The sequence below is a fragment of the Acinonyx jubatus genome, chromosome C1 (assembly GCF_027475565.1).
Source record: "Acinonyx jubatus isolate Ajub_Pintada_27869175 chromosome C1, VMU_Ajub_asm_v1.0, whole genome shotgun sequence".
Taxonomy (NCBI): domain Eukaryota; kingdom Metazoa; phylum Chordata; class Mammalia; order Carnivora; family Felidae; genus Acinonyx; species Acinonyx jubatus.
Genome location: NC_069381.1, coordinates 185,654,513 through 185,681,854, shown reverse-complemented (window position 1 = coordinate 185,681,854; position 27,342 = coordinate 185,654,513). Strand labels below are relative to the sequence as shown.

At 37.5% G+C, this 27,342-nt stretch overlaps 2 protein-coding genes across 23 annotated transcripts in view; one reads left to right on the top strand and one right to left on the bottom strand.

Moving 5' to 3' along the window:
* Nucleotides 1-895, bottom strand: part of CARF (calcium responsive transcription factor) — a 99,627-nt gene extending 98,732 nt beyond the window's left edge. For 11 of the 19 annotated variants that reach the window (XM_053215594.1, XM_053215589.1, XM_053215598.1 and 8 more), the window contains exon 1: nt 758-895. The gene's annotated coding sequence lies outside the window, so the exon portion shown is untranslated. The remainder of the gene's footprint in view (nt 1-757) is intronic. The other 8 variants (XM_053215583.1, XM_053215584.1, XM_053215585.1 and 5 more) reach the window with 1 other exon arrangement.
* On the top strand, nt 810-26,308 carry WDR12 (WD repeat domain 12). 4 transcript variants are annotated; one of them, XM_015075928.3, is made up of 14 exons: nt 810-963; nt 1,520-1,636; nt 4,986-5,080; nt 8,370-8,464; nt 9,561-9,667; nt 10,763-10,878; nt 11,317-11,471; nt 13,184-13,229; nt 15,417-15,502; nt 21,907-22,047; nt 22,149-22,254; nt 22,419-22,551; nt 24,651-24,723; nt 25,700-26,308. In XM_015075928.3, exons 2-14 carry the CDS (start codon nt 1,596-1,598, stop codon nt 25,775-25,777), a joined length of 1,272 nt encoding a protein of 423 aa, XP_014931414.1. In that variant the 5' UTR covers nt 810-963; nt 1,520-1,595; the 3' UTR covers nt 25,778-26,308. The 4 variants fall into 4 exon arrangements, with proteins under 4 accessions (XP_014931414.1, XP_014931416.1, XP_014931415.1 ...); XM_015075930.3 differs by having other exon boundaries at nt 858-984; XM_015075929.3 differs by having other exon boundaries at nt 893-1,029.
* The last annotated feature ends 1,034 nt before the right edge of the window (nt 26,309-27,342 follow it).

The following is a 27,342-nucleotide window of genomic DNA, read 5'->3' as shown; positions in this document are numbered from 1 at the left end:
TCTTGAAGTCCCCCTCTTGGAGCTTTTCTGGCGAACGACTTAAAAAGTGACTTTGAAATCTGGAAAGTATCTCTCCATCCATCCTCCCACAGCGAAACAACTAAATTTAATTAGAGTAATTCTCCCGACCATTGAGAGTTAAGACATAGGCCTTTGGGTAACTTTAACACCAAAAGTCAAAAAGCGTAGTCTGAGAATGTACGGGAGGACGCCTTTCCCTTTCTAAACAGAAGATAAAATGGGGCTCATAAAGGGAAAACAAAAAGAACCAAAAAACCAAAAACAAAAAACCTAAAAATTGGAGCTCGTGGCTGCTAAAAGGACCACACACCGGGCGCTCCCGCCCAGGCGTCTGGATACTTCTCCGCGACAGTGGCGCGTCCTGAAGCTCAGCAACCCTTCTCCAGACTGCTTTCCCGAGGCCCGCGAGAGCAGTCCTGGGAGAGGGGTAGTAGGCCTCATTGTGTGGGACCCCGAAAAGGCCCCGAGGCGGGGCGCGGAAGGCACCACCCGGGCCCGGTTGGGGGCGGGGACCGGCGGTTGCTCAGAGAGCAGGAGGGTCAGGAGGTGACGGGAGGAAGAGGCAGGAGGAAAGAAATGGGGGTTGGGAGGCAGCGTCCGGTCGCTGGGCGCAGACAGCTCGGCCAAACCTCCGACTCCCTTAGTCCCGCCGCCTCCGAGAGCCCTACAGGGCGAGGAGGGAAGTCCACAAAGTGCAGGAGCAGAGGGGAGAAAATTCAAAACGAGTCTACTCAACCTCGTCTTGGCTCCGAGGCCCTGCCATGGAGACCAGCACAATGCGCAGGCGCATCCTTCTGAGAACGCGCAGCGTAGTACTATGAGACAAGAGCACAGTCGGCCACCGTCGGCCGTTTGTCTTCTGATTCGCTTTCCGCACGCGTATTCCTACTCTCACTGGATCTAGAGCCTGAAGCCGGAGGCCGGAGTACTCCGAAAGACTCGGTAGAGTGATTGGGAGTATGCGTAAGAAAATAAAGCCAAAAAGTCTTTAGCAAATTAAAGCTGAAGGTAGAGGAAATACAATAGATATCTGGCTGCGGTTGGGAAGGTTTAATACGGATAAAATTTATCTTGAGGACAGCATGGCAAAAAAAGACTACCATTCCCAGTGGTTACTGCGTCTGAGAAGCGCTGCTTTCTGGGAATGGTAGTGTCTAGGAGTTGTGTTTGAAGTATCAGGTCTGAAGACAGTGTCTTACAATTAAAAAGATAGAGCAGCAGTTTAAATTGGGACTTTTCTGTATCTTCTTAATCGATAACAGTTCTAAATATTTTTTAAAAAATTTAAAAACATTAGGGACACCCCGTCTTTAAGACATGCTTTACTATCGATGATTCCTGTATCTAGGAATAGGTAGTTGATGTTTGTGGGCTGGGTCTCGGTGTGTGAGCAACCTCGTGGTTGCTGAGGAGGCCGGAGGAAAGAAAACCGAAGCCCGGAACACGGCAGCTTCTTGCGTACCTGTGCAAGCTAATTTTGAGTTACCTCTTTTTGTAGTCTTAAAAGACCAGAGCGCCTGTTGTCTACTACCCCCTTTCGTTTCGGTAAACAAGTCTTGTGTATATTCCTCGCCATGGCTCAGCTCCAGGCACGCTTCTTCACTGACAATAAGAAGTAAGTAAGCGTCCTTTTCTTTCCTCTCTTCCTCTCGCCTCCCTGGGATCTTTTCCAAGAACTCCTTCTGTATGACTTTGTGGAGCCTCGGTTGTCTTTGCCCACAATTCCTCCCCCAACTCCTATTTTGTTTGTTTGTTTGGCTTTACTCTTGGCTTGAGCGCGTTTTCCGATTAAGCGGAAGCGATACCTTGCCGGGATTTCTCAGGGATCTACATCTGATATCACCGATCCTTTTTGCCTGGCTTCTAAGGCTGTATATAATTTGAATTGTGACTGTAGAGGGCTTTGAGGGGCTTCACCTTTGATTCCTGAATGAAGCACATGTGATTTTAAGAATGAAAAATGGACCGAGTCCTTACAGGCTGCCTGCTAGGGATGTTTCACCATTTCTCAAAACACAAGTTTATTACTATTATTTTTTTAGGTAGATAATAGACATTGCTTTTCTAAACCAGGCTAGAAAGTGGAGCTCTGAATGGGGGTTGGTAGAACTTTTTTTTTTAATGTTTGTTTATTTATTTTGAGAGATTTATGTATGAATGTATGTATGTATGTATTTTGAGAGAGAGAGAGAGAAAATCCCAAGCAGGCTCCATGTTGTCAGTGCAAAGCCCAATAGGGGCTAGATCTCAGGAACCATGAGATCATGACCTGAGCAGAAATCAAGAGTCCTACGGTTAACCAGGCGAGCCACCCCGGCACCCCAATAGAACTAATTTTTGGTAATAGTGTGAAGTTCTTTCAGTTACAGGTTTGTATATTCATATACATACTTACACATGTATGCGTGTGTGTGTAGGTCTGTATGTGTGTATGTATATACATGTGTGTATGTATATGTGAACATTTTTACCAGTGGTCCCCAGGTCAGTAGCATTTGTTTGAAATCTAATTGTATTCAGTCTTGTGGTGTACATTACACTAACTTTTCTTAGTGTCTTTTCAGCTATATTGTAAGTCTCTTGATGGTAGGGACTGTATTACTCTTCTTGGATTGACGGAATCAACAAATGTTTGTCAAGTTCTTCTCATACTGATGATAAATAGTGAATATTTGTTGTATTAACAAGCTATCGCCAGTTGTAAGCTAGATAACTCCCACTTCAATTAAAATTATGTGTTGGAGCTGTATGAGTTGACCTAGTAAACATATTCACTCTTGTATTCTTCCTTACGGTATAGATAAATTGTATTATCAATGCACATGAGTATATATACTTGGTCTGCATATTTCTCAAGGAATGTGGTGCAATAGCATGACCACAGTATTTCTTCTAATTGAAGTTTTTAATTGCGATAATTGGTGATTCACATGAAGTTTTAAGAAATAATAGACCATTGTGTTTTAACCCTGAGATAGATAAACATATATGTATGTGTGTGTTTAAATTCTTCAAAAAGTTAACAAAACCTAAAAATTAAGTTCTTGCTTCTTATACATTATATGTTCTGGTAAGTAAAATGGAGAGGGGGATAATTTTTTCACATATATGTATGTAATTTACATATACGCGTGTATGTGAATTATGCTACTCCCCCCACCCTCTCATTTTACTGACCAAATAGTAGGTGAAAGGAAAAACCGAAAACTTTAATTCTAGGTTTTGTTATCTTTTGGAAATCCTAAATTACTATTTACATTTTTTTTAAGCATGATACATATAAATAGAGCTGTAGTCTTACTACCCAAAGTATAGTTTGAAGATTAGCAGCATCAACATCACTTGGGAGGTTTTAGAAAAAGCAGAATCTCAGATTCCACCTCAGACCTACTGTTTTACGATGTACGTTTTAACAAGATCTGAAGCCCCCTTCCCTAACCCTACCCCATTGTAGTAAAAAGAGATTTATTATACCGTGTCTTGATGAGCCGTAGATTCTATCTTAACATCTTTTGAAACTTCCATTCCCCACAACTACAGCCTTAATTCATGCTTTAGACTTTTTTTTTTTTTGTGGTAACAACTTTATTGAGATATAATTCACTTAGAGCAGAATTCATACTTTAAAATCTCCATTTCAGTGGTTTTGAGTATATTTGCAAAATTGAACAACCATCAGTACAATTTTGGAACATTTTTTATCACCCTTTAGGTATTACCCCCTAATCCTTTCAACTACAGCCATAGGCAGCCACTAATCTACTTTCTGTAGATTTGTCTGTTTTGGACAATTCCTATAAAGGGAGTTTTATAGTATGTGGTCTTTTGTGAGTGGCTTCTTTCACTTACTTAGAATGAGTTTATAAGGTCCATTCACACTGTAATGTGTACCAGTACTTCATTCCTTTTTAGGGCCAAATAATATTCCATTGTGTGGATATACCACATACCAAATTTTGTTTGCAATTTTTAACTTGATGGACATTTGGATTGTTTCCACCTTTTGGCTGTTACAAGGAGTGGTGATGGGAACTTTTGTGTGTAAGTTTTTGTGTGGACATATATTTTCATTTCTCTTGGGTATATACTTGGGTATATACTTACATAAATATGAAAAATAATTTCATATTTAACTTTTTGACAATTAAAAAATTTTGGGGGGGAGGCACCTGGGTGGCTTAGTCGATTGAGCAGACGTCAGCTCAGGTCATGATCTTGTGGTTCATGAGTTCGAGCCCCACATCAGGCTCACTGCTGTCAGCGTGTCAGCGCAGAGTCTGCTTCAGGTCCTCTGTCCCCCTCTCTCTGCTCCTCCCCCACTTGTGCACTCCCAAAAATAAGCATTAAAAAAAAAATTTTTTTTTTTTTTGATGTTTACTTAACTTTGAGAGCGAGAGAGGCAGAGAGCACAAGCAGGGGAGGGGTGGAGAGAGAGGGAGACACCAAATCCAAAGCAGGCTCCAGGCTCTGAGCTGTCGGCACAGAGCCCGATGCAGGGTTTGAACTCACAAACCACGAGACCATGACATGAGCTGAAGTTTGATGCTTAACCGAATGAGCCACCCAGACACCCCAGTAGTTAACTGTATTGGAGTTTTATACTGCTTCATATGGCTTAGTTACTGTCTATGTCTGTTCATTTCAGCCTGAAGAATTCCTTTTACCATTTCTTGCAGGGCAGGTCAACTAGCCCAACATACTCCTAAATATGCTCAAAGAGCTAAAGAAAACCGTGGACAAAGAATAAGAGGAAACCAGGAAAATAATACATGAGCAAAATATCAATAAAGACATAGAAATTATAAAGAGGAACTAGGGGAACCCGGGTCGCTTCATTTGTAACCCCATGTAGCAAAATGTCTGGCATGTATTAGATACCCAGTAAATATTTGCTGAATGAATAAATGCACATTTGTTAAAATAATCCATAGACTTGACTTTGACATATCATTTCCTTTTTATAGATATGTGGTAGATGATGTTCCCTTCTCAATTCCTGCAGCCTCTGAAATTGCTGACCTTAGTAACATCATCAATAAATTGCTGGAGGCCAAAAATGGTAGGTATACATGCTCTGAGAAATTAGGAGAGGGTGCATTGCCACTAACTACACTAAAATATATCACATTTTATTTTGTTTCCTTTTTTTAAGCCTTATTTTAAAATACTGTATGCATTTTGTAATGGTAAAATTTATAAATTATGAGTTTCCCTGCTACGTGATACTTTTTTAAATGCTTTGAAATACAAGTTCTCAGGAAAAATTCTTTCTTATTTATTTCAGTTTAATCTGCTTTAAAGGCAATATGGATATAAGGTGATTGGCATTTAGGAATACGATTTTGTTGTAATAGTTATGACACTGTGGTTTTCCTAGGGAGATCTGGAATTGGTAAGCATAGAACAAGCATCTAGGTGCTTGAGCCCCAGTTGCTACAATCCTACAAAGCAAAATGACATTGTCACTATTTGAGTATTTTGTGTAATAATAGATGCCAATACTAATACTAGTATTTTTTTAAGTATTTAGAATTCATTGAAAAATTAATGGTAAAATTTTATAAACATGCAAGGGTATCAAGTAAAACATTTAAGAGATATAAATGTTAAACATGCTGTTGTATGAAAATAAATTATTAGCCCATAAAATTCATATGAACAAGGTATGCAAAAATATTGATGAAACAAGATTGGCCAGGAGTTGATAATTGTTAAAACTGGGTGATAGGTATATGAAAGTTTACTATATTATTCTTCACTGTTGCATATGTTTGAAATTGTCTATAATCAAATGTATATTGAAAAGTAAGGGAACCATACATAAAATAGAAGATTTAAACATGAAAGGTTGAAAATAACATGAAGCATGATCTTTAAAAATATAATTTGTCAATGAAGTCACCATTTAGAAACAAACATTTTTACCCAGATGTTTCTGTTGATTCTACCCTAGTTGGAGGAATGAGGAGTTGAGAGTTAGAAACTAATGCCTAATATATTCCTCTTCTCTGTCTTCTAATAATCCTATAACTTTTTTTTTTAAGTTTGAGGGGTTTTGTTTTTGTTTTTGTTTTGGTAATCTCTGTATCCAACTTGTGGCTTGAACTCATGGCCCCAAGAAGAAATCTCATGATCTTCCAGATGAGCCAGCCAAACACCCCTGAGATGATGTTTATGAACAGTTTTTTGTTTTTGTTTTTGGTGGGAGGGGGCAGAGTCTGCGGTCTTTTCATTACTAGCAAGCTATTGAAGCTATTGTTCTTGATTGAGAGAGATTCACATAACACTTCCCACAGGTCCTTGTCTTTACTTCATCCAGTTGATGTATAAAGATTCTGATAAATATTTACTTCTGAATTACAACACTGCCATATATTCTTGCTGAAAAAGTCTTTGAACTAGAATAAGAATTATTCTTGTAATAGAATCTTTGTAATAGCAGTGTGTGGATGTTTGTTGTTACCCAGAGAGTTGTATATTTTTCTAAAGTTGTAGATTGAATGTTGGTTTCTTTTTGAATAATCAAATAAGTCATTGATTGCTCTTGAGTTGAAGATGCAAATGATTCAGATTTCAGATTTTTAAAAGGCAACAATCCAAATAATCCAATGAGAGAATTCTTCTTTCAGCTAATAAATGCAGAAAGAATGAATAATTTTTAGCATTTTGTAACTCCAAATGAAATAATGGGTTTAAGTAGTGATTATCAGTAGCTACTAAAACTATTTATTACGTGTTGAAAGGCTGACGGAGAATATTAGGATGGATGGGACCAGGCTGACAATATCAGAGTCCAGATGTAGATTATCACATCATAGAAAGACATACAACAACACAATGCATTTTCTGATGTGATGCAGTAGGAAACACATAATACTATGTATAAATATTCTTGCCAGAAAAACAAAGCTAACCTGAAGTCTAATCAGTTGTTTAGGTCTGCCTGGTGTATAGGATGTGTAGGTGGTAGAGGAACATCTTATAGGACACCGTGGAGATGTAATCAACCAGAATGTAAGAAATACTAGAAGACAGATGACCTAATTTCTTTTTTTTGTTAAAAAAAATTTTTTTTAATGTTTATTTACTTTTGAGAGACAGAGACTGAGCAGGGGAGGGGTAGAGAGACAGGGAGATGGAATCCAAAACAGGCTCCAGGCTTTGAGTGCTCAGCACAGAACCTGACATGGGACTCGAACTCAACAAGCTGTGAGATCATGACCTGAGCCGAAGTCGGATGCATAACCAGCTGAGCCACCCAGGTGCCCCCCCAGTTTCTTTAACAAATAAATGACCGGGGAAAAAAGGAGGGGGACCTCTTAAAGATTAAATAAAACATATTAATCAGATATAATATGTGGACTTGGGATGCTGATTCTGAAAAGCTCACTGTAGGTCACTTCTCTGGCTCAGTCAGAAGAGCATGCAACTCTTCCTCTCTAGGTCGTGAGTTCGAGCCCCACATTGGGTATAGAAATGACTTGAATAAATAAATACACCTAAAACAAAATAAAAATAAAAAGCTCACTGTAAAGAGAAGGAAACAGGAACATTGGCTATTTGATATTAAAAGCAATAATGATTAAATTTTTTAATATCACTTTAGGTCCTTTTATTTTAGGGATACATATTAAAGTATTTACAGATAAAAATGATAGCATTTCTAAGGTTTGATTTAAAATAAACCAGCAGAGGAGTGGAGAGAGGTGTATAGATGATTGTCAGTGAGTTGGTAATTATCAAAGTATGTGATGGGAATTCATAATGTTATTTCTACTTTTATATATATTTGGAATTTTCCATAGAATGAAAAGCTTGTTTTTTTTTTTAATTTTTTTTTAAATTTATTTTTAAGACAGAGAGAGACAGAGCATGAGTGGGGATGGGGCAGAGAGAGAGGGAGACACAGAATCTGAAGCAGGCTCCAGGCTCTGAGCTGTCAGCACAGAGCCCAACGTGGGGCTCGAACTCACAAACTGTGAGATTATGACCTGAGCCGAAGTTGGACTTTCAACCGACTGAGCCACCTGGGTGCCCCAAAAGTTTTTTTAAGTAGAAATAACATTTTTTTAAATAGAAATAAATAACAGTAAATAAATTTTAAATAGAAATAATAGAAACAACAATAGTAAAAAATTACACCAACAGAACAAAGTCCTCTGTTCCTAAAAATCACACAGTGTACTGGAATAGAATACATGGCCTGATTATGGCATGAAGAAATTCTGGAGAAACTCAGAGGCCACACTGGAATAATAAATACCTGTTTGTTTTGGGGTTTCTCATATACCTCTGCCAATGTCACTTCAGGTTCTAAGAACGATCATTTTATTATGCATTTTCTTTAGAGTTACACAAACATGTGGAGTTTGATTTCCTCATCAAGGGCCAGTTTCTGCGAATGCCCTTACTCAAACACATGGAACTGGAAAACATCTCATCGGTAAGTTCAAATGTTTACCTGCTCTGTTTTATGTAAGGTGTTCTCAGGTAATGTAGGAAAACATTTAGAATCAGACTGAATCTTTAGCAACCAAGATTTTTTTTTTTATTAGTGTTTTTTTTCTAGAAATTTGAACTTCAGTGTTTGTATATTCAAAATGAAATCCCCTCTTCTGAGAATGTTTTACTCAAGAAATGTAGATGAATGAATATAAAAAAAAAAACCTTCATATTTGTGGAGGAATTATCAAGAAAGGGAATACCAAATACACGTTTATTACCAATAATGATGTATAAAATGAGGGGTGCCTGGGTGGCTCAGTCGGTTGAGCGTCCAACTTTGGCTCAGGTCATGATCTCGGTGTCCGTGAGTTCAAGCCCCACATTGGGCTCTGTGCTGACGGCCTGGAGCCTGCGTCGGATTCTGTGTCTCCCTCTGTCTGCTCCTCCCCCACTCATGCATGCGCACGCATGCACGCGTGCGCTCTCTCTCCCCCTCTCTCTCAAAAAAAAAAAAAAACCTTAAAAAAAAGATACACAAAATGATTGTGCACTAATAAAAACTTTTGGGTTAGACAATTGTGATTTATAGCGGTTCCCCCTTCCTCTAATTTTCAAAGTTCCTTGATACTGCTTTTATAATTTAAAATGTAATTTGTAATTGCTTTTATAATTTTTTGACAAGTTTTAGAATTATGAAATATGCATAAAATTTATCATTTTAATCATTTTTAAGTGTGTAATTCAGGGCATTAAGTATATTCACAATATTATGCATCTATCACGACTATCCATATCCAGGACTGTTATCATCCTCATTAAGTAGAATGCTTTTATAATTTTATTTTTTAAAGTTCCTTATATCCCCCTACCCCCCTTTCAGCATAAATTTTCCAAGGTTGTTAATATTCATTAATATTACTGTTTGCACACTGTTAGGTCAGATAAAGTTTTTCGCCTTTTGCATGGCTCCAAATTTCTGGGTTATGAAGGGGACTTACATGAAAGAGACGTAATAAACAAGGGGTCCTTTATGTTTGTAGTATACTACTTTGGAACTACTGCCTGATTGATTTCTGGTTTTTCTCTGTCACTAGGAAGAGGTTGTGGAACTAGAATATGTGGAGAAGTACACTGCACCTCAGCCAGAACAATGCTTGTTCCATGATGATTGGATCAGTTCAGTCAGAGGGGCAGAAGAATGGTATTGCCATTTTATTATGCCACTTCCATCAGTCTGTTTAATTGCACTATGTGAATATTTTTCTCTGATTGATTCTGTGTTATTTGTAAAAGTAATTTTGTGATATATGTATCAGTGTCTTTGCCCAAGATCTTTACATTCAATTTATTCAAGAAGAAGCATATCTTTTCCTTCCCAAGATGTTGGAGTGACATTTGTCTATACATGAATAAGTCAAGTGTCCTAGAATATTTTATTTTTGTGTGTTGCTTATAAGACCAAAGATATAATTTGTTCCATAGAGGGGAAAAAAACCCTCTTATAACTACAGATCTCCTGGCTTACTATCATGAAGATGCAGATCATGGTATAGGGCTAAAAAGGGCAGACTGGATCTGAGAAGGTATGGATGGCTCAGAACAAACCCTCAGTGGCCTTACTTGTTGAAAAGCATCTTGAGACTGGATCATAGTACAAGCTTACATTTTTAAAAGAATATCTTCCTGGAGTTGTTACACAAGTGATGTTTTTACTGGTTTTACTTTTATCTTAGATGGTTTTATTGTTTTTCTGTTGAATGATTTTCAGTGGTTAAGTACAAAGGGCAGTTAGGCTTTACAAGCAATTTCCCTGAGTTGTAGTGTTTACAATAGTAATTAAAATGAAGTCTAGGGCTTTTTACTTATGTTTTTATTTTTAGGAGGTCAGAAAAAGTCACAGGTAAGATCTGATCTAATGTCTTTTAAAATCTTAGTCTTCATATTAAAAACCTTTTTAAAGTATAATCTCAAGGTTTATTTAATTGCCTTAGAAATATAATTGGGGCACCTGGGTGGCTCAGTCAGTTGAGTGTCTGACTTCGGCTCAGGGCATGATCTCACAGTTCGTGAGTTCGAGCCCTGCATCCTGCTCTGTGTTGACAGCTCAGAGCCTGGAGTCTGCTTCAGATTCTGTGTCTACTTTTCTCTCTACCCTTCCTCCCCTCATGCTCTGTCTCTCTCTCTCTCTCTCTCTCTCTCTCAAAAATAAAAATAAACACTAAAAAAGAAATATAATTGATTTCAGGATTTGAAAAAGCTGCTTTTTGATTTCATAAGGGTTTTTTTCTTTTCATAGGATCTTGACTGGTTCTTATGATAAGACTTCGAGGATCTGGTCCTTGGAAGGAAAGTCAATAATGACAATTGTGGGACACACAGATGTTGTAAAAGATGTGGCCTGGGTGAAAAAAGGTTAGGACTCTCTGCCTGAATGGAAAGTAATCCTGAACAGGGAACCGGAAATAAGCCATTTGCAGTGCTGGGGCACAATGGGGATGGGGTAGGAAGTGCCATGTGCCTTGGTTATTGTGAGGTCTTTCAAAAATACAGTGTTGAAGAAGAAAAAGATTATGTAAGAAAATCCATAAGAGGTAGAATTCAATCCATACATTTTTAAAATCCTAGCAGATAATGTGCACTTTCAAGTTAATATTGTGTTAAACTCATGTTTTATAGCATTTTTGAAGGATCATCCTTTTATACTGTAAGTTACTTCTTTTTCAAAGCTGGCATATAGCTCTTTTATCTTCTTAATGTCTTTCAACAACAAAAAAATCAGTTCTTCAGTTTTAGAACTTAATGTATTTAAAATTTTTGTGCTAATTTGTTCTTGTGTTCTCCTTTCTTCAGACAGTTTGTCTTGCCTACTATTGAGTGCCTCTATGGATCAGACTATTCTCTTATGGGAGTGGAATGTAGAGAGAAACAAAGTGAAAGCCCTGCACTGCTGCAGAGGTCATGCTGGAAGTGTGGATTCTATAGCTGTTGATAGCACAGGAACTAAAGTAAGTAGCTAGTGTGTTACTAGTACTGTTCAATTAGAATTTGAGCTTCTTATGCAAACAATTTTTTCTTCATTGTCCTACAATCATAACAGTTGGTAATTAAAGAATATGATTTCAAACCCAAAGTAAATACTCTTTCAATGAGAGATAATTCACTTCCTCAGTCTGGGTTTTTCTGGTTACTGCAGAAATTCTAAGAAATCAGGTAAACCAGCAGTTTAACTTTAATCATAGTGATTGACATATTCAATCTTCTAGCTACTCAGTGCTTTCATCAATTGAAAAAATCGAGTTGATCATCTAAGCCTTAGCATACTCAAGGTTTGTGTTAATAGAGGTTGTTTTACTATTATTGCTGATTTACTCTTATCGTGACAAAATGGTAAAAAAAGAAAAAAACCTGAGTACAACACTATTGACATATGAGGAGTTATAAATTCTCTTGCTGTTTGAAAGTTTCCTAAACCACATTGAGTTGTGTTGGGTTTAAGAGTATTTCTTCAGCATTTCTTTGCCAATTAGCATATTAGAGGACCCTTGATGCATTCAAAGGTAAAGATTTATGATTATTCATATAGAGCCATAAAGAAGGTTTACCTGTTGTTGAGTCCAAACTTAAATGAATTAACTGTACTCTACCTTTTGTTGTAAGAGATAGAAACTCATCTTGAACTTTTTTCAGCTGAAAAGATTGTGAGATCCTGGTGTGCCTGGGTGACTCGGTTGAACGTCGGACTTCGGCTCAGGTCATGATCTCACAGTTCGTGGGTTCGCGCGCCGTGTTGGGCTCTGTGCTGACAGCTCAGAGCCTGGAGCCGGTTTCGGATTCTGTGTCTCCTCTCTCTGCCCCTCCCCTGCTTGCACTCTGTCTCTCTCTCTCTCTGAACAATGAATAAACATTTTTTAAAAAATGAAAAAAAAAGTTTGTGAGATCCAGGAAGGAATAAACAATCACATCACTAACTGGGTGAGGATGCATTTGAGTCTTAGGAACCAATGGAGTTGAGCTTGAATGTGGCCAGCACATTCCTCTCCCTTCCTCGCTCATCTCCCTAAGTTGACTTCTCTTTCACTTCAAAATGGCTTTTTCTTTAAAAAAATTTTTTTTAATGTTTATTTTTGAGAGAGAGAGAGACAGCGTGAGCAGGAGAGGGGCAGAGAGAGGGAGACACAGAATCTGAAGGAGGCTCCAGGCCCTGAGCTCTCAGCACAGAGCCTGATGTGGGGCTTCAACCCAGGAACCATGAGCTCATGACCTAAGCCGAAGTCAGATGCTTAACCGACTGAGCCACCCAGGTGCCCCCAAACTGGCTTTTTTCCACATGACAATAAAACCTGGCTTTCAGTATTCTTAGGTTTCACACCCTTTACCATCAGTTCCTGGAGAAGATGAACTTCAACTCTCTGGAACATAGGCTTTCATAAAAAGGTCCTGAAGGAGGGAGAGACTTATTGGTACTCTGTAGATCAGTTGCCCACCTCGATCTATGCAACCAAAGCCAGGGCACAGGGCCATGTAAGAATGGCATTGCCTTCAGTTGTCATGAGATTGTGGATACAACTTCCAGGAGACTAAGAAAGCTATGCAGATGGTACAATAGTAGTAAAGGATTTCAGAGCAAAGTATAGGTTTTAAGTTATAAATAGAAAAATCAAGGCAAATAATACGATAGGTTATATTATATACTCTTTCTCTTCATGTATGTTTTTAGTTTTGCAGTGGCTCCTGGGACAAGATGCTAAAGATCTGGTCTACAGGTAAATATTAGTTTATTTTGACTTACTAAAAATGTTCCAAGAATTCCAGTGAAAGAAGACTTTTTAACCCCCATTTTGATCCATAAAAATAAATCAGAGCTTTTTAGGATACAAATAAAGGAACATATCGAGAAAAATTAGTATGCTTTGTGTTTCAAAATGTGTTTCTATCTATTACCCCCTTATTTATTGAACCATGTGACTGAATTGCTGCATGTAACTCAACAACATGATTGGTGCAATGGGACATAACTGCTTAGTTCTCAGAGTTCTCTTATTCAGGAACCTGGAAATAAGCAAAAATAGCTTGAGTCACTTTGATAACACTCCACTGTTAGAGAAATTTTAGTTAAGAGACGCTTGGGTGGCTCAGCTGGTTAAGCATCCGACTCTTGGTTTTAGCTTAGGTCATGATCTCATAGTTTGTGAGATCAAGCTCCATGTCATGCTCTGTGCTGATAGCGCGGAGCATGCTTGGGATTCTCTTTCCCTCTCTCTCTGCCTGTCCCTCGCCCATGCTCTTTCTCTCAATAAATAAACCTTTAAAAAAATGAAAAAGAGAAACTTCATAGTTAAGCTAATTTACTTAAAAAAATAAGTTTATTTCTGTTGAGAAAGATAGACACAGTGTGAGTAGGGAAGGGGCAGAGAGAGGGGAAAAGAAGGGAAGGGGCAGAGAGAAGGAGAGAGAGAATCCCAATCAGGCTCCACGATGCCAGTGCAGAGCCCAATAGGGGGCTTGAACTCACGAAACAGAGATCATGACCTGAGCTGAAACCAAGAGTTGGATGCTTGAACCAACTGAGCCACCTGGTGCCCCTTTAAATTTTTTTTGCGGTGTAGTTTTGCCAAACTTAATTTTTTTACTTTGAAAACATAGAAGGGATAATTTGGAGGAAGAGTTGGAGGAAGGAGGACTCTTAAAGGAAGGTGCTTTGAGAGTAGTGAGGAGAAAAGAGGGGGAAGACCCACAGATTGCCTAGGTAAATAGAGCAGAATCCCTATTACTTCTGAGGGAATTGCTTTATTATAGTATAATACCCTAACTACAGTTCACAAAATAGAATTGGGGGATCAAGAAAAGCTTAAACAGTGTCAGTAGTAGGAAATAAAGATAAGTCAGTAGATTAAAGATAAGTAGACTTAAAGATAAGTCAGTAGATAATTTCAGTAGATTTCTCAGTAATGCTTAAAGCAAACAGGTTTGAGGCAGAAAGTTGTTTGGATAATTTCCTTTTGTGGAATATTTTGTAATCTGAAATACTTTTAATTCATTGTTATAAAAGTGAAATAGTCAAGAAGAATAAGCATAACTGGATTGTATCTCCATGTAATGTGTTTGTTTACCTGTCATTCCCTTCTTTTTTTTAATGTTCATTTATTTATTTTGAGAGAGAGTGTGCGTGTGCCTGCATGTGTGCGGGGGAGGGGCAAAGGGAGTGAGAGAGTGAGAATCCCTAGCAGGCTTCTTGCTCTCAGTACAGAGCCCAACACGGGCTTGATCTCACAAACCATGTGATCATGACTGAGACAAAACCAAGAGTTGTATGTTTAACTAACTGAGCCACCCAGGCACCCTGTTGTTATTCCATTCGTCATAATAAAAATACAATGTGTTCAGAACTCTCCTGGGGCGCCTGGGTGGCTCCATGGGTTACGCATCTGACTTCGGCTCAGGTCATGATCTCACAGTCTGTGAGTTCGAGCCCCGCGTTGGGCTCTGTGCTGACTGCTCAGAGCCTGGAGCCTGCTTTGGATTTTGTGTCTCCTCCTCTCTCTGCCCCTCCCCTGCTCATGTTCTGTCTCTCTCCATCTCAAAAATAAATAAAAACATTAAAAAAGTGTTTAAAAAAAAAAAGAACTCTCCTATAACTAATAGTAAGCAATTTTTCATAGATATGGTAAAGTGATGAATATTCATAATGATCTTAAAGACATAGCAAGATATCAAACTGGTTAGGCTTTAGGATTTTAATGTACTCTATTTTTTGCTTTCTCCTTTTGGAAGACTAATAACCCAGGTATTGTTTTTATATGTAAATTTCTTTAACCAAAATAAGGAGGACTATTTATTCCCTAACCAGTTAAGAAAACATATACCCAGAAATGTAAGAATTCTTTTAAAACTTTGCAATTAATATTTACCCTAAATTTTTAAAACATCAAATCTAATTCTCTGTGATACAGTTCCTACAGATGAAGAAGATGAAATGGAAGAATCCACAAATCGACCAAGAAAGAAACAGAAAACAGAGCAGTTGGGACTGACAAGGGTAAGTATTTTTGAGAACTTACTATATTTAGCTGAGGTCTGTACTGACAAATGTATGACAATTTAATCTTTTCTATTTAAATTTCCCTTTTTCTTGCGTTGCTTTGTCAGCCATAATTAGGCTTTCTTATAGTAGATTGGTAAATTTTTATTACAAATACTGTAGTATGCTACATTTATCTGAGTCTTTGAATGTAGTGGTATTTAGCCAGGCTTACAGATTGGTAGGTCGATTATTTAGCTATTATATTTGATCCCATGATGCAGTTTTTAGTAGAATCTTTTAATTGTTAAAGCTTGAATCCAAATTAAGTGAAACATTTTAATACCTCGATTGTTTAATGATATTGTTTCATACACTGAGAATATAATTCTTACTAGGAATGCTAATTATATCTCCTAAATCAATAGAAAGTCAAAATTAATTTGAGTTTGATTCTGTCATTTAGCTATTAGTCCAGTTAGATTAAAGTCAGAAAGTTCACCCATATTCTTATTTGTTCTGTTTTGTTAGGAAAATATTTGTCATAATATGATCTGACCCAAGTTAATACGCAAAATGAGAAGGACAATACTGAATCAGGTTTAGGAAGACATGTTTTCCATTCATTTTCTCACAGCTGTAATGAATGTATAGTAAAACACATTTGCACATTATTTCTTGTAGTTACAAATAAAATATTTTATAAAAACGGTTGAAAAGGAGGAATAAAGTATAATCATAAAATGATTAATCAGAGTCACATAAAATGTAATAAAAAATAGCACTTAACCAGTTCCAACTGAAAGAAGTGGTTTATGATTTCTTAGTACATTTAAACATGGACTGCTGAATTGCAAGAGGAATGATCTGTCAGCTACTTAATTTCCTTATCGCTTAGTCTTAAGTTAAAGCTATAAATGCCTCACCAATTGGATAAGTGGTCATTTACTGATGCATATCTCTGGTCAACCTTTAAAGAATATCTGAGTAGAAAAACATTTTTTGAATTAGAGAAGTTAATCCCTCAGAAGGTAGCTTTTTTTCCTTTCTTTCAATTAAAGTTTGACATACGTACAGTTAAGTGTACAGTGAAGTTTAACAAACATACACTCGAGTAATCACAACCCAAATAAAGCATAGAGAATTACCAACACCCTAGAAGACTCCCTCTGGTCTGCTTTGCAATTGGTAGCCCATAAAGGTGATCGCTGTTCTGTCTTGTGTCACCTTACATTAATTTTTAAACTTCAGGTGATAATCTGTGAGATTCGCTTTATGTTGCTGCACGTAATAGTTCTTTTCATTAATGTATAGCATCCTCTTGCATTGACTATATCAGAATTTATCCATTCTTTTTTTTTTAAGTTTATTTATTTATTTTGAGAGAGAGAAAGCGAGAGCATGAGTTGGATAGGGGCAGAGAGGAGAGAGAATTCCAAGCAGGCTCCATGCAGTCAGCACAGAACCTGATGCGAGGCTCGAACTCAGGAACCATGAGATCATGACCTGAGTTGGATGCTTAATCCAATGGATAGGCCGCCCCTATCCATTCTTCTTTTGATGGACATTTAAGTTGATTCCAATTTTGGCTACCATAAATAACGTTGCTAAGAAAGCTCCTATACTTGGGGTGTCTGGGTGGCTCAGTCAGTTAAGTGATTTGATTTTGGCTCAGGTCATGATCTCATGGTTCATGAGTTCGAGCCCCACGTTGGGCTCTGCACTGACAGTGTGGAGCCTGCTTGGTGTGTTCTCTCTCTCTCTCTCTCTCTGCCCTTCCCCCCCATGCACGTGCTCTTTCTTTCTCAAAAATAAACATTAAAAGAAGTTATTTTAGGCCTTAGCCAACTTAGGCTAAGGTCATGATCTCACAGTTTGTGGGTTCAAGTGCCAAGTTGGACTCTGCTGATATCTTGGAGCCTGGAACGTGGTTGGGATTCTGTCTCCTTTTCTCTCTGCCCCTCCCCCACTGGTGCTTTGTCTCTATCAAAAAAAATAAACATTAAATAAATTTTTTTAGTCATTTTACTTTTCTTTAGGTGTACTTATACAGTAATTTCTGCATATGTAGAATTGCAAAACTAGAATTGCTGGGTCTCAGGGTATGCACAGGTTGACTTTTGCCTGTTAGATACTGGCAAAAAGTTTTCCAAAATGGTTATATCAGTTTATACTTCCACTGAAAGTATAAAAAGAATCAAAGTTACTCTACATCCTTACCAGCACTCAATATGGCCAAATTTTTAATGCCATAACTGATTTTATTTAACACATAATTTATGTTTACATTTAGTTACTATTAAAAAGTGTGTATCAGGGGCGCCTGGGTGGCTCAGTCGGTTGAGCGTCCGACTTTGGCTCAGGTCATGATCTCATAGTCTGTGAGTTCGAGTCCCACATCGGGCTCTGTGCTGATGGCTCAGAGCCTGGAGCCTGCTTTGGATTCTGTGTCTCCCTCTCTCTCTGCCCCTCCCCTGCTCATGCTCTGTCTCTCTCTGTCTCAAAAATAAATAAAAACATCAAAAAAAAAAAAAGTGTGTATCATTTTGTTGATTTCTGGTGCTACATAGTGTAATTTAAGTGCTGGCCCTTTATTTTTTATTTTTATTTTTTATTCAAATTCTGGTTGGTTAGTATATAGTGTAATATTGGTTTTAGGAGTAGAGTTTAGTGATTCATCACTTACATACAACACCCAGTGCTCAAGACAAGTGCCCTCCTTGTTAACCCATCACCCTGCTCACCTCCCTTCCAGCAACCCTGTTTGTTTCTGTAGTTAAGAGTCTCTTATGGTTTGTCTCCCTCTCTTATTTTTATCCTTCCCCTATGTTCATCCACATACACACACACACACCCCATATCTTCTTTATCCATTCATCTGTTGATGGACACTTGGGTTCTTTCTGTAGTTTGGCTGTTGTTGATAATGCTGCTATAAACATCAGGTTGCATGTACCCCTTTGAATCTGTGTTTTTGTATCTTTTGGGTAAATACCTATTAGTGCAATTACTGGATCACAGGGTAGTTGTATTTTTAACTATCTGAGGAACCTCCATACTGTTCTTCAGAGTGGCTGCACCAATTTGTGTTCCCACCAGCATTGCAAAAGTGTTCCCTTTTCTTCGAATCGTCACCAACACCTGTTGTTTCCTGAGTTGTTAATTTTAGCCATTCTGACAGGTGTGAGGTGGTATCTCATTGTAGTTTTGTTTTTTTTTTTCAACGTTTATTTATTTTTGGGACAGAGAAAGACAGAGCATGAACGGGGGAGGGGCAGAGAGAGAGGGAGACACAGAATCGGAAACAGGCTCCAGGCTCCGAGCCATCAGCCCAGAGCCTGACGCAGGGCTCGAACTCACGGACCGCGAGATCGTGACCTGGCTGAAGTCGGACGCTTAACCGACTGCGCCACCCAGGCGCCCCTGTAGTTTTAATTTGTATTTCCCAGATGATGAGTGATATTGAGCATCTTTTCATGTGTCTGTTTGCCACCTGGATGTCTTCTTTGGAAGAGTGTGTATTCATATCTTCTGCCCATTTCTTCACCGGATTATTGTTTTTTGGATGTTGAGTTTGATAGGTTCTTTCTAGATTTTGGATACTAATCCTTTATCAGATAATGTCATTTGCAGATATCTCTTCCCATTCCAAAGGTTGCCTTTTAGTTTTGATGATTGTTTCCTTTGCTGTGCAGAAGCTTTTTATCTTGATGAAGTCCCAGTAGTTCATTTTTGCTTTTGTTTCCCTTGCCTCTGGTGATGTGTCTAGTAAGAAGCTGCTGAGGCCAAGGTCAAAGAGGTTGCTGCCTGTGATCTCTAGAATTTTGATGGTTTCCTGTCTCACATTTAGGTCTTTCATCCAGTTTGAGTTTATTTGTGTGTATGGTATAAGAAAGTAGTCTAGTTTCATTCTTCTGCATGTTGCTGTCCAATTTTCCCAAAACCATTTGTTGAAGAGACTTTTTTTTCCGTTGGATAGATGTTCTTTCCTGCTTTGTCGAAGGTTAGTTGAACATATAGTTGTGGGTCCATTTCTGGGTTTTCTAATCTCTTCCATTGATCTATGTGTTTGTTTTCGTGCCAGTACTATAATGTCTTAAGGACTGCACCTTTGTAATATAGCTTGAAATACAAGAATTGTGATGCCTCCCGCTTTGCTTTTCTTTTTCAGGATTGCTTTGGCTATTCAGGATCTTTGTGGTTCCGCACGAATTTTAGGATTATTTGTTTTACCTCTGTGAAAAATACTAGTGGTGTTTTGATAGAGATTGCGTTAAATGTGTAGATTGCTTGGGTAGTATACACATTTTAACAATGTCCTTCTGATCTGTGAACTTGGGATGCTTTTCCATTTCTTTGTGTCCCCTTTAATTTCTTTTGTAAGTGTTCCATAGTTATCAGAGTACACATCATTTCCCTCTTTGGTTAGGTTTATTCCTATGTATCTTACTGTTTTCATGCAATTGTAAATGGGATCAATTCCTTGATTTCTTTTTCTACTGCTTCATTATTGGTGTATAAAAATGTAACAGATTTCTGTACATTGATTTTGTATTCTTGGTGTATAACTTTTGAGTTTTGATAAATGCATAGACTATGTAACTACTGCATCATCAAGGTAGAGAACAGTTTATCATTCCCTAAAACTCGTGTTGCCCATTTGTTTTTACCTTGCTGTTTTCTTTCTTTAATTTTTTAAATATTTGTTTATTTTTAATTTTTTTTAATGTTTATTTTTGAGAGAGAAAGAGACAGTGCAAGAGAGGGAGCGAGACACAGAATCGGAAGCAGGCCCCAGGCCCTGAGCTGTCAGCACAGAGCCTGATGTGGGGCTCGAACACATGAACATGAGATCATGACCTGAGCAAAAGTTGGACACTTAACCTATTGAGCCACCCAGGCACCCCTAATGTTTATTTATTTTTGAGAGAGAGAAAGACAGAGTGTGAGCAGGGGAGGCTCAGAGAAAGACAGACACAATTTAAAGCAGGCTCTAGGCTCTGAGCTGTCAGCACAGAGCCCAGCGCAGGGCTAGAACTCACAAGTGGTGAGATCATGACCTGAAGTCGGACGCTTAACTGACTAAGCCATCCAGGCACCGCTACCTTGCTGTTTTCTATCCCAGTGTCTCTGCTGGATTATCTTTCTTACCTTTTTATTTTGCTTTGGATCACAACCGAGGTCGTTCTGTTCCTCATTCCTCTATTACGCTTCTTTACTTCTCTCAGGAAAATTCTAGAGCTAGAAGATTGGACTTAGGGATCATTTGGTATAGGAGTTGGCAAAGTATAGCCTAACAGCTGATTTGGCTGTGACCTATTTTTGTATTACAGAGAGCTAAGAATGATTTTTACGATTTTAGGTGGTTTTAAAAACAAGAGTATACAACAGACATTAGAAGGCTAAAATACTTAACTTTCTGAACCTTTACCGAGAAACTTTGCTGATATAAGCCACTCACATTACAGATGAGGTAATGATATTTAAGGAGGTTAAATATAGCAGTTACAAACGTAGATTAACTGTCTTCCATTTCAGAACTCTTTCTCTGTTTCACTTGTTCTTTAAGATAGATATTACACCGGGGCGCCTGGGTGGCGCAGTCGGTTAAGCGTCCGACTTCAGCCAGGTCACGATCTCGCGGTCCATGAGTTCGAGCCCTGCGTCAGGCTCTGGGCTGATGGCTCGGAGCCTGGAGCCTGTTTCCGATTCTGTGTCTCCCTCTCTCTCTGCCCCTCCCCCGTTCATGCTCTGTCTCTCTCTGTCCCAAAAATAAATAAACGTTGAAAAAAAAAAATTTTTTTTTTAAAAAGATAGATATTACACCTAGTTTGGGGATTTTAATTGAGCAAAAACATTAGAGATTTTGTAGTATTAATAAATGGACCATGGGCATTATTTAAAGATTGGACAATATAACTTAGAAAATGCTGAGGAAATGGTGAGAGTAATCTATTGAGATACTTTTACCTGGAAGAGTTAGGAAGAAAATGGCAGCACCTTGCCTCAAACCTAGATCTCTTTGACCCCAGATCTTTTTCAACTAACTTCTACATGTAACATGTACATATGAAAGAGTTAAGTTAGTGTTAATATTAATACTTCTCAAAATAAAAAGAACAGATGGAAAAGCAGTAGGATGTAGAGGAAAGACTACAAAGCTTTAAGTAATATTTGGGTTCAAACTTCAGTCTGCCATGTATAAACTGTATGACCTTGAGCAAGTTATCTTTCTCACTTTCCCTGTCTTCATTTATGGAATCAAATCAGATATATGTTTTGGATGATTGTTGTAAAGAAGAAATAAGGCAAGATATAAAAGCTAAAGCATCTGCTGTATGGGCTTCAGAAGTAAATACTATTACTGTTGCAATTACTCTAAACTAAAAATGCCTTTCCTTTGGGTATCTTTTCATTTCTAGACTCCCATAGTGACCCTCTCTGGGCACAAAGAAGCAATTTCATCGGTTCTGTGGTCAGATGCTGAAGAAATCTGCAGTGCATCTTGGGACCACACAATTAGAGTGTGGGATGTTGAGTCTGGCAGTCTTAAGTCAACTTTGGTAAGGCTTCAAAATCCAGTGACTCTGTGGTTAACTCTGAGCTTCTAGAGATGGTTATTTCTGGCTCACCATTTAAATGTTCTTTCCTCCTTGTTTTTCAGACAGGAAATAGAGTGTTTAATTGTATCTCCTATTCTCCGCTTTGTAAACGTCTAGCGTCTGGAAGTACAGATAGGCATATCAGGCTGTGGGATCCCCGAACTAAAGGTGAGATGTGTAAAATCCTAGAGGAGAAATATGGGTAAATAACATCAGTTTCTCCTATCACTAGAAATGTGTATAAAAAAAGATAATTTTCTACAAATATTGTTTTTGGTTCTCCTATTTCTCTTCTAAAATTCAATAATTATTATTTTTTAAATTTTGTTCAGATGGTTCTTTGGTGTCGCTGTCCCTAACCTCACATACAGGCTGGGTCACATCATTAAAGTGGTCTCCTACCCATGAGCAGCAGCTGATTTCAGGTTCTTTAGATAACATTGTGAAACTGTGGGATACAAGAAGGTAAATCCTATTTATGATCTACAAAGAAGATACTTGAAATAACTATTATATACAGAGAAAAATGAAATGAATGCTGAAAAGATTATCCAAAAGCAGAAGAGTAAAAAAAGTTTTGATTATGACCTGATATAAATATTGGTGTCAAAAAGAAAAGCCCAGGAGCAAAGGAATTTTGCTTTGTTGATAGGTTATTTTTTGCATTCTGAAAAAATTTATATTGAACCTTAATATAAATGTGATATTATAAAAGTAGAAGGCAATGGTCTCTAAATAAATGGCACTATAATCTATATAATAAATATAATCTATAATAAATGGCACAAATAATAAATTATATATTAATAGAAAATTAAATAAAAATACATATTAAAATTTTTTTTAAATATTTATTTTTGAGAGAGAGAGAGAGCGTGGGCAGAGGAGGGGCAGAGAGAGGGAGACACAGAATTGGAAGCAGGCTTCAGGCCTTTAGCTGCCAGCACAGAGCCCAACGTCAGGCTCCAATTCACAAACTGAGATCGTGACCTGAAGTCGGGTGCCTAACTGACTGTGCCACCCAGGCCCCATAGAAATACATACTTTAAAAGATAACTAGATACTAAAGTTTTTTGTTACTAGTATATATGAGTGTCCCCAGTGAAATGCACACACAGTGTATTTATATATTTTTACAGGTAGAATGGAGAGGCATTAATCAAATACCTGTTCTTTGTTTACCGAAATCTGCATTTTAACATCCTGATACTACCTTATGATGCATGATTTGTTAATACCTAGAAGGTTATTTACATTTAGTTGGATACTTGATATAGCAATTACATAGTTTCTGATAGCAGTGCTATGAAGAAAGTAAAGCAGAGTAGAGGGACGCCTCTTTAGGGGTGGGCTATTCTTGAAGGTGATTTTATAATAGTGAATTGAACATGGGAAGGTGATTTTATAATAGTGAATTGAACATGGGAAGGTATCAGCCATGCACAAATCATGGTAGAGAGAACAGCAGATAAGGTAGGGAAAATCTTGGCATGTTGATAAAATACCAAAAGGGTCAGTGTTGATGGAGTGGAGTAAGCGAGGAGAAGAATGGCAGGACATGAGACAGGTAGTAGTATACTGAGCAAGACCTTAGGGGCCAAGGTAAGAAATCTGGGTTCCATTCTAAATGTTATGGGGAAGGATTTGTGGGTTCTAAATAGGGTGGGAAGAATGGAAGCAGAGAGTTCCTAGGTTGGATTCTAGGTATATTTTGAAGACCGCTCTTTGGCAGGATTGGCTTATGGATGGAATATAGAGATAGGAATCCAGGGGCCATATTTTCTGCCTGCGCAATCAGGCCATTAGTGGTACAACTTACTGTGATGGAAAGAGTAAAAGAAACAGGTTTAATGAGGGAAGATCAAGAGTTTTGTTTTGGTTATTTTAAATTCGTAGTGCTGGGGGCGCCTGGGTGGCTCAATCGGTTAAGTGTCTGACTTCGGCTCAGGTCATGATCTCACGGATCATGGGTTTGAGCCCCACATCAGGCTCTGTGCTGAAGCTCAGAGCCTGGAGCCTGTTTCAGATTCTGTGTCTCCCTCACTCTCTCTTGCTCCCTCCCCTGCTCACGCTCCTGTCTCAAAAATAAATAAACATTAAAAAAAAATTTTTTTTAAATAAATAAATTTGTAGTGCCCATGGGATAACCACATGTCAGGCAATTGGATATACATATCAAAATCAGGGGAGAAGTTTGGGCTAAAGATACAAATTTGAGAGTTATCAGCATACATATGGATGGACAAAGGATGTATAAAGTCGTGATTTGAGGGTAAAAGGAAAATAGTCAAGGAATATGAAAATGGGCCTAATTATGAATAAATATTTATAAATAAATAGCATTTTTCTTGAATATTTATTGCAATAAATCTCTGTATTCTGCTAATGATAGGGGAAAATCAACAGAGCCAATCATGTAAATACTCAGGATTTTTAAGATTAACTGGTTATTGGGGCAAGGATGGTAAAGTCGGTAAAGTTTTCAGAAAATTATATGTGATTAGTCATGTATGTTTTTTAATACTTTGAATTGCATATAACATGGTAATACTTTGATCTTTCAGTTGTAAGGCTCCTCTCTATGATCTGGCTGCTCATGAAGACAAAGTTCTGAGTGTAGACTGGACAGACACAGGGGTAAGAATTTGTTATTTGGTGAAAGGAAAAAAGAATAAATCTGGTGCTTATATTTAGAGAGTTACTACTTTCAATATATCTGATAATTATAATTCTGTATTCTAAGTTCCCCTTAATATTACTCATAAAATCTCACATCTCATTCAAAGAAGAAACATATTTGTCCTTTACTGTTAGGAATAGTAAAATTTGGAAAGTTTTAAGCAGTTTCTTTCTCTAGTATTGTAATGAACTGCTTTAACTCCATAAACTTGCTCCTTCAGACTTACTGGATCTAAGTATTTTCTACTTACAAAAAATCTTATAGAATAAGTCTAGACCATAAAGTCTGCTTAAAGGATTACAGTTTACTTATTTTTACGTATAAATATTAGCTCTTATTGCCTAAGAATTCTTTCCAAATACAGATCCTAGAGCTACTTGAATAATTTGTAATATCCATTTACCTGCAAATAGTTAATATACTTTCCTATAAAACTTAATTTTCTTAAATAGGTAAACTATATCTTCCCTCAAACTTTTAAATTTTATTATATTTCTTAAATGTTTCTTGGAAAGTACAGTAGTAGTGTATCACACCCCAACCAAATTCAAGTGATCATTTTTAAAGTTTTTTTTTTTAATATGAAATTTATTGTCAAATTGGTTTCCATACATCACCCAGTGCTCATCCCAACAGGTGCCCTCCTCAGTGCCCATCACCCACTTTCCCCTCCCTCCCACCCCCTATCAACCCTTAGTTTATTCTCAGTTTTTTAGAGTCTCTTATGGTTTTAATATAGTGTATTATAATATGGTAGTGAAAACTGATGTAATGGGTCCATTTAAGTATGAACTCTCAATGAGAGTTAATTGCTTATCCATTAAGTCCTTCTGTAAATCAGAATCATCGGTATTTAACTGTGTTTAACTATCATATGAAATAATTACATTTACTTATATGTTTGTGCTTTTTTTTTTCTCTCCCTTTACGCAGTTACTTCTGAGTGGAGGAGCAGACAATAAATTGTATTCCTATAGATATTCACCTACCACTTCTCATGTTGGGGCTTGAAAGTGAATGATAGATTTGACTACAGAGATTGTGTCTGTAAATGAAATAGAGAATCCTCAGATTGCATCAGTGACGGTTCAGAAAGCAGTCTCTTAAAGTTTATAGTTTCATCCTTGATGATAACTATCACTATTTCTTTATTTTGTATTTATTATATAGTAGTGTGTTGTTAAAATGTAAAAGTGACCTGCCTTCTCAGCCATATGCAAACTCTTGAAACTAAACTGAATTTTTTATTTCCTTTTAGAGGTATTGGTTTGAATTAAGATTTGTTTTTGAAATGCTGTAAAAGCATATATTTAAAGTAATTGTCCAGATTTTTATTTCTGATGGGGACGCTTAAGTATTCCAATGTTAGCTGTTTAAGAAAAGTATCTTAAGAAAACTAATAAATTCTATTAGAAAAAATTAGAAATAACACTTTGCTTTGGGTAAAATAAGTGACGTCTAACCTATCATAAGATTTTGTGGGCATTCAACATTAAACATATAGATCCTGCTGCCAATTAAGAGTTTGCTGGAGTATTTTAAGTGAAGTGCTTTGTATTAAGGATATGTTAGAATCCTGGGGCTCCTGGCTGGCTTGGTCAGTAGGGTGTGTAACTCTTGATACCAGAGTCTTGATCTCAGGGTCATGAGTTGGAGCCCTGTGTTGGGCATGGAGCCTACTTTAAATTTAAAAAAAAAAGGTACGTCACAATGCTTTAGAAATTACATACATACAGGGGTGTCTGGGTGGCTCAGTCAGTTAAGCGTCTGACTTCGGCTCAGGTCATAATCTCATGGTTCATGAGTTTGAGCCCCATTTTGGGCTCTGTGCTGACAGCTCAGGGCCTGGAGGCTGCTTCAGATTCTGTGTCTCCCTCTCTCTCAGCCCCTCCCCTGCTCGTGCTCTGTCTGTCTCTCAAAAATGAGTAGACATTAAAAAAAAATTTTTTAAGATATTGAAAATTTTTAAGATACTAAAATTTTTTTAAGATATTGACAGCATTTGCATACATACAAATTTCATGGTAACCAGGAATCTTTCTCCCTATCTTATCCTGGTATGCAGATAAGAATAGAATTTGTAGACAAAACCTTTCAGTTAGTATTAGATAATAAACATTCTATAAATTTTATATCATTAGCATTTATCTTAATGCATTTATTATATACCAAATATTTAAGGTAAATATCTTCTTAAAGTATGATTTCCATCTTTAATGGATTGTTATTCCTCAAGCAGAGCGCTTCAGCCTGTAAGTAATATATGGAAAATAAGTTTGGTCTCCTCACAAGACTGTAACGCAGTGTGTCTCAGAAAATGTTCCTATTACAGGGGTCCAGGAAATAATACTTGGCTGCAGTTGAGAACAAAATTAACAGTGGATTAAACCAGTTAGGAGTTTAGTTCTCTCATAAGTTGAAATCCAGAGGCATTCCAGGGCTGGAGAGTGGTTTTGTTCTACACTCATTAGAGACCCAGACTCCCTCTACCCCTAGGACATGGTTCTCATTTCACACAAGAGCTAGAGCTATAGTTGTTACATCATTTAAAGGAAGTATATTTTAATGTTAAAAAA

Coding starts and splice junctions, on each gene's coding strand:
- WDR12 (XM_015075928.3), top strand. CDS start 1,596: ATGGCTCAGCTCCAGGCACGCTTCTTCACTGACAATAAGAA. Junction 22,048..22,148: donor GCAGTCTTAAGTCAACTTTG/GTAAGGCTTCAA, acceptor CTTGTTTTTCAG/ACAGGAAATAGAGTGTTTAA. Junction 24,724..25,699: donor TAGACTGGACAGACACAGGG/GTAAGAATTTGT, acceptor CCCTTTACGCAG/TTACTTCTGAGTGGAGGAGC.